We start from the raw sequence: 7,480 nt of genomic DNA, 5'->3' as shown, positions 1-7,480 counted from the left end.
GTAATTCTAATCTACCACTTCAAGCCCTTGCTGAGGAAGAATCAGACACCCCAAAGGCTCCCTCGGGCCGAGGATGCAACACCCCGGCCTGCAGTCCTGTCAGGGGCTGCAACCACATGGAAGTTTGCTATGGGGGTCCCGGAGAAGCTGGTGCTCGCTGCACCCGGACCTGCAGGGACCCCCCAGGAACTCCCAGAAACTGAGTCTACCCACGCTCTCTCAGCCCGTTCACCGCACCTTGCCCCGGCGGCGGGAGCACGGTAGGCGAGGGCGGCTGACTCCGTCATGGCGGCTCTGCCACCCCACCTGTACCACCACCCGCCCCCAACTGCGCATGCGCCCAGACTCCCGCTCCCCTCCCGCGGCGCAACTGGCGCATGCGCCTTGCCCCCGCCGGCATTCAACGCACTTCGCACTGAGCGCGCCCGCCCCCGCCTCTGCCGGGTGCAGGGAGGAGGGGTAGGGCTCGGCTGCGCCGCGCCTGCGCGGCAGGGGTAGGGGCGGGCTGCGCAGTGTGCGTAGCTGCCGCCGTAGCGTGGAGCCGCAGATGGAGCCTGCCCCTGGCGCCGCAGGTAGGGGCGGCCGCCGCACGCGCTGGCTGGCTGGCGGGCGGGCGGCGCGCGGCGGTTCGCACGTGCAGCGAGGGGGAGGGAGGCGGCGGCGGAGCGCCTCTCCCCCCGCCCCCGCTGCCGCCTCGGCCCGCCGGTGCTGCCGCCCGCCTCGCCAGGGCTTCCTGTGGGAAATCCCCGCCGCCTGCCGCTGCCCCCTCGCACATGCCCGCCAGGAGAGCGGGGTGAGCTGCGCCGCGCTGCCGGCGGGTGCTGGGAAGGGCCACCCTGAGGGGCTCGGGCCGCCCTCCGTGAGCCTTGGCGGGCTGGGGCTGCCGAGCCGCCCTCAGCGGACTCCCGGCGCCCTCCCGGTAGCGCTTCCCCGCCGCGTCCTCCCTCCTTCTCTCCAGCCGCGGCCGTGACCTCCAACGGCAAGACGCGGGGCGCGGCCTCGCCTCAGCGGCGGCGCAGGCTCCTCCGGGGCTTCGAGCTGCCCGCGGGGCCGTGCCGCCGCCGCCCGGCCTGCTGTAGCTTCCCGGGCTGTGTAACAAACGTAAGGGCAAAATACCAAGCTTATGTGGTTCTTTGGCGTCGTGTTACCAGGATCTTGTCTGAAGGCTTATAGCCACGCGTCCCCAGAAGTGAATTTAAGCCCATGTCCATACACCTGCGTAATAGTCACTCATCTGCCCTGTTCCTGAGGCAGGTGCCTTCGGCTGAGTACGTTACTGTTAAAAGGCCAGACCCCCGGCAGAACGAACCCAGCGAGGCGTTGGTATGCTTCAGCTAACGCAAGGTGTTGAGACACCCATAGTGGGTGGTGAGCTGCAGCGGTCGTGACTGTGCACCTCGGTCCCTGCGGCCTGTGGCCACGTTCTTCAAGAGCTGAAGGATGCCGGCCACGGCCAAGCTCTCGATTTCTGAAGGAAGCCTGTCCAGGGCCTGGCACTCCAGGGCTTCCAAACAAGGCATTCGTAGAGTCGTCAAGTTATGTTTTGTTGATCGTATCATATAAGCGCTGATGTGTTATTAAGGAAATGTTATAAAACTTACACTGCGTTTCAGGTGGTGGTTGTTCATCTGCAGTGTAATTTTGCTCCCAGTTGTCCTTTGGAAAAAGTCTAATTATTACACTAGCTTAATTCAAGCTGTGGCATATTCAGTGTATAGCAGAGAGGATGTCTCCAAACACTGAAGTTCATCAGTATTCTGCTTCCCTAATTATGTCTATAATGACATTATATGTCCCTCCTAATCCATGTTGTAGTTGTGTGTTAGCTGTGGTAGGACTACTGGAGGATGTACTTTGAGTACCTGCTATGTGACACCAATACTGAGATTCATCTGAGCAGTGGCATTGCTTACTGACACCTCTCTAAATCTGCTACCTTGTTATCCAGTATCTTTTGCTTACCTCCCCCCCATCGTAAGTCCCTGGCTGTTACGGCTCTGTTGAAAACCTCAGAACATGAACTAAAAGCGGAGATGTCTAAGAGGTTGTAGAGAAACTGGAACAATAGCTGCAAGAGGTGTGAGCTGCCCTGTTTGTATCAGTAAGGTGTTAACTCAGATACCCCGGTGTGGTAGTTTTTAATGTCATCATTGTTAACTGCTTCTTGGCTCACATACGAGAAAAAAGGGAGAATCACAGTTTAGTGAATTGTTAACGGTGACTGATGCTTTGTTTTATGGTCACAAAAGACAGGAATATTTGCCAGGCAGTAGGGAGTGAATATCAAGGAGTCCTCTGAAACTCAGGATATAGAACCTGTGAATTATGTCGTGATTTGTGTGGCAGGAGTTTTTTGACAGCCACAGTTTGGGAAAGAACTGTGGCAGTGTCATTAGGTGATTGCATCTGGTAAATGAATTGGTAGATAAATCCGTTGACAAAATTTTATGTTACACTGTTTTGTTTTATCCTTCTTCAGAATGAGTGTGCTGCAGCCCAGTATTGAAGTTGATTTTTGTATGCAGCACTTCCAAAACTCTGTAGTGTGCTGGTTTTGGTAGTAGAGGTTATGGGTTATTAGAAAGCTTGTTTTCTTTTTAATGTGCACTTGGTTATAGCTGTCATTTTCAGGTGGTGATGTCTGGATCCCTAGTTGAAGATTCACAACTTGTATAAAGAGAAAAGTACGGTTATGGACAGTAGCTTAAATACACAATACAAGTTTTGCTACCTATCCTGGGCATTTTTTTGTGTCTTAAAAACAGAGGGGTTGAAGACTGATTTTATAATTTTCCTAAGCTGCTTAAAATGCCTGTTTCTTGCTGTCATGTGGAAATCCAGGTTGTTAAGTACAGCAGCAATATATCAGCGGAAGGAGAGAATAGGGCTTGCAGAATGGTTATGACTTGTTTCAAAGTGGCATGGGCAGTAAGAGCTAGAAGAATATGCTGAAAGAAATTAAATTATAGCTTCAAAAGTTAGAAAGGAAAAAATAATGGGAGATAAAGCAATGTTGAATTTGAAGGGCAAAAATACATAAGTAAAAGGAAGAACAGTTTCAGCTTTTCATTAAACTTCTTTTAGATAATGTTTGTGATTAAGGACATAAATTGCCACTGTCAAGAAGAGAGTTGAATGAGAATGACCTTTTTGATATTCCCAGTGCCTTTGTCCTGTATTGGGAACATGAAGGGAAAAGATAATTATGATTTCCTGAAGTTGTTTGACACCACATTTTAACTGTTCTGGGGAAAGAACTGAAAAGTGAAAGACATATTGGGACGCTCCAATGAGTTTTATAATACTGAATGGTTTGAAAGGATTCTTTAGAGTTTAAAATCCAGAATAACATCTGCAATCCTTGTTTTAATGTAACCAAAAGGCTTTCAGCCTTCTCTTCATGCCAGAACACCTCATGCTCTGCAGCTTTTGAAAACACTGGTGTGTTGATCATAGCTGTGATGTTAGTTTCTAAGATCTTCATTCATTTCTATTATATATCCTGATTGTTCATTAAATACATAGGTACAGAAATCAAAGGTAGGCATTGTTTTTTCTTGTCTCTTAATCCTTACTTCCAGTTTTTAAAAAAAAAGCAGGAAGGATGGTATTTGGTCCTGTTATTCAAAAGCCTTGCTTGTGATTTGTGTGTGGTGTTCCTTATTTGGAATGAAAGGTATAAATTTTATCTTGAAAGGAGTGGTTAAAGAGCTAAATGTTCAAGCTCTCAAGGAGTTTGTGCAGATTTTTTTTTAATGAAACTTTTGTTTGTGATTTCTGAAAATTTTTTCTGAATTCTGAAAATTAGCAAAGAGAAATACATAGTGCTGTTAGCCACCGATTAATGTCATTTGGTATGGTGGGAAAACTTAGGTGATTAGTATCTCCTTTTGTAATAATTGGAGGGGTTTCATTGGTTGTTATATTTTCCTGCATCCCTTCTTCATCCAGATGCTGGGTACTTTGCTCTTTCTATGTTTCTCTCTTTCTGTTGCACAGTTCTTTAAGATCACTGCTTAGCTCTATTTTATGTGTTCTGTTAGGCTTGTATACTTCAGATAGTTTGTGATTTTTGCAGGACCTTTCTCTATTTCTTACTCCAGGTGGAAGTAGACAGTAAATTCTTGGACAACATCCACTGTTAGTTAGAAAGGGCATAGGAGAAGGAGGGATTGTACACCAGTTTCAGACAAGACCTGCTCAAAAGTTTGGGCTTCGCTTAGAAAGTGTGGAGCCCTATATGTAGGAATCCAGTCGTATCTGTGCTGTTACTATATTTTTACCATCCCAGAAAAAAACCCGAAATGTGTATTTGGTTGCTGATATAGTGCTGCATGGTGTCTTTAAGTGACAAGAAGTTGTGTTGAGGATTTTACATCAGTTACCAAGTGAAGCATTCAGAAACTTTACAATGGTGGAATTGAGGCTGGCTGTGCTATTTCAGTCCTTGGTCGGTCCATGGCCCTAGAAGTTACTGACTTTGTGTTTTGTGCATTTTGCTGGAATCCTCATCTGCAGTTGTCAGAAGGGATTTGAGGTGGGGTGTTCCCCTTATAGGTAGCTCACACCTTTAGTTTTCCTAACTGGCAGGTCTGTCATACTTGAACAATAGTTCACGCTAGGTGTTAATGAACCTGCATTATTTTCAGTGGTAAATATTAAGCCCTGACCTGTAATTAATTTTTGCGCCCTGTAACTGGCTTTGCTCTGTGATCAAGAGTGTAAAAAAACTCCTTGTGTCAAAAATCTTCACAAGCAACTTCAGGCTTGGCTTTACTTATTACTCGCTAGATGTATGAGCATTTGCAATCTGCATGTAATTAACAAATATGTGTGCTTTGTCGGGTCTGCTTTTCCTTTTCTCTCTAGATATTACAGACTTGCTGTAGAGCCAGTGTTCATTTTTAGCAAACAGGCTTGTCAGTATTCTTGTAATCCAGTACTGCCATATTGCAAGAACATGAGCCCCAAAGCAAAATGTAAGATAACAAATTCAGCTGGTGAAAAAGGTGAAAATTGACTTTGAGGTGATGATAGAATGGTGAGAAGTTAAAGCTTTGGAAAGCTGATGTTGTCATCCCTGTACTCCATCTTAATTTAAAATGATGTCAGTATGAGATAGAAAGATCTCAAAATCTGTAACTTTTAAAATACAAATAAGTCTATTCATATACATTTAAAGGAAAAAAAAGGTTGCTGCATAGAGAAGCTGCACTGATCAGCCTCTTTTGCTTTTAAATCAGGGTTCCAGGATATCACGTATGTAGTTTCACTTGGATTATAACACTTCTGTCACTTCGTGTCCTTCTATACTTTAAAACCTTAGTAGAGAACAAAGTACTTAAGACTCTAGTTTGTATGCAAACATGGATGTGCAAATGAAATTACCAAACTCAGTAGCGTTTCAGGTATACATAAAGACGTTTGGTCCCGGTCCATCATCAGTCAGTTCACACTGGTTGTGTTTGACTGATAAAATCCATTACTTTTAACAGGATCCTAAATATTTTTGTGGGACCGAGGTTACAAAGCAGTGTGCTGAAATTATTTGTCAGTTTGGCCCCATGAGCCTCTTGGCAGTAAGGGCACAGGAGCCCCCTCAGGGCTACAGGCTTGGGTACTTACGTTACATTGATACGTAAAATTACAATTGTAGGAAAAAAACCTTGATTTTAGAAACATATTTTTTATCTCCCATGACTTTAATGGATCTTTCTCTGAATTAATTTGTTCTGATGCATGACTTAGTGTTTTAGAATAGAGATTTTAAGTAGTTGGTAACAGACTTTTTCGATAAATGTTTTTATGATACACATATGCGCAAATGAATTTCCATAGATTAATGTAAGATTGGTAACTTTTATGTAATATGAAATGGATAAGCTAGGCAGAATAAAGGAGATGAAAACTTTTAGTTGTATGCGTTCTTTTCCTGGAGTAGCAAGCTATAATTATCTTTGCCCATTCAAAACACTGTTACAAGGACACTAAAATAAATCTGAAATGGCTTTTAAAAAAATTGAACCGCTAGAGCCAATAGTCTGATTGATGAAAGGAGTTTGCCAGTAAGCAAGCAGTTAACACTGTGCTGCTACTTCTGTTATTAATAAAAGTGTACTTTTGCAGTGTAGTTTTGTAATTAGCTCATAGGTAAGTGTTTTAAAACAAAACTTTGGGATGAAACAGTATTTACAGCACAGAAATAATTTTTACCAACTGATACAAAAAATAACTGAATCCCCCAAATTAATGTACTTAGATAACGTAGTTATAAACTTGTTGTTCATTCTCCAGCCCATCTTAACTTCAAGTGTTGTTTATACTATAGATCTGCGTATGGAAAAAATGAGAGAATGGCTGGTAAACTCAAGTTTAGTAGGCTAATCACAGATGAAGGCAAGACCTTTCTTTCCCGGAAAACAGCTGTGTTACACTCTTTTAGCGTGGAGATTTTCTTTAAATGTGGTATAAGTTAAAGAATGGGAATTCTGCATGTATATTCTTGTTTTTCTTCCCTTTCACTGTAATAGCTCTATTATTTCTGCTGCTGAAGTTTTCATTAATACTTTTTCAAGTTCTATTTCTTAGCTTAAAACAGAAAAGCATCTTAGAAATCTATCCACTGACAATTGCTTATCTTTGAGGGCAGCTGGTAGGAAAAAAAATAGTAAGGTGTATTTAAAAAAAAAAAGTCCGTTTTATGGCTCCACATTTCTAAACCACGGCCCCAAAATAATGAAAGTGCTTGTTTTAAAATGTTTATATTTTGAAGAGTGTTATATTTTTTAACTTGGATTCATGAACCTTGACTAAACTTTCTACTGCATTTTTGCTAGTAAGTAACATAACTGATGTCTAGAAGTTGATACAACTGGGACTTCAAGAAAAACATGAGGTGTAACAGTTGCTAATGAAAATGTTAAGAACTAACTAAAACTTTCTCTGTTCTTCATGTATACTGTGATTCTTCCTGAAATAGCTGTAATGTTGAGCTATTTTTTTCAAATGTGAATAGATAAACTGAACCAAGAAAATCCAAATTACAGGTTGTATAATGAGAAATTCATGTTTGAAAAACTATTACTGGAATCACTTGACTCGCTTCCTCTTGGATGCAGAAGGTATGAGGCTTCTGTAAATATCTGGGTAGACAAGTTTTCAACTTTTTTTCTAATTTTCTGAGTAATCTGTGTCCCTGCTACCTGAAGTCATGAGAGAGATGAAAGCAGAGCTGTAAACTACCAGCAGGACATAGTGACAAAAGGGTGAATAAGTCAGTTACCAGCTGTGTTGAATGAAGAGGGGAGATGATACAACTTTTCTTAGGACACTCTTTTTGTCTTGATGTTCCTTTTTGTAATAGTCCTCTAATTAATAGGACAAGCCGCTACAGTCTCTTTTGTTATTAGGACTGTAAAGCAGCTTTATGTTTCATTCTCCTCTTGTCCTCTTAAAGGTCTGCTGCCTACAGCACAGGTCT

The 7,480-nt window shown here is 43.1% G+C and overlaps 1 protein-coding gene across 1 annotated transcript in view; it reads left to right on the top strand.

The window, feature by feature from the left end:
• Positions 1 to 400: 400 nt before the first annotated feature.
• CMC1 (C-X9-C motif containing 1) overlaps positions 401 to 7,480 on the top strand; it is a 45,776-nt gene continuing 38,696 nt past the window's right edge. The window contains exon 1 of the mRNA XM_068405102.1: positions 401 to 572. Within this exon, the coding sequence (XP_068261203.1) occupies positions 548 to 572 (25 nt within the window). The 5' untranslated portion in view covers positions 401 to 547. The remainder of the gene's footprint in view (positions 573 to 7,480) is intronic.

The sequence above is a fragment of the Nyctibius grandis genome, chromosome 7, assembly GCF_013368605.1.
Source record: "Nyctibius grandis isolate bNycGra1 chromosome 7, bNycGra1.pri, whole genome shotgun sequence".
NCBI lineage: Eukaryota > Metazoa > Chordata > Aves > Nyctibiiformes > Nyctibiidae > Nyctibius > Nyctibius grandis.
Note: the sequence above shows the minus strand (reverse complement) of the source record. Positions and strands in the feature narration are given on the sequence as shown.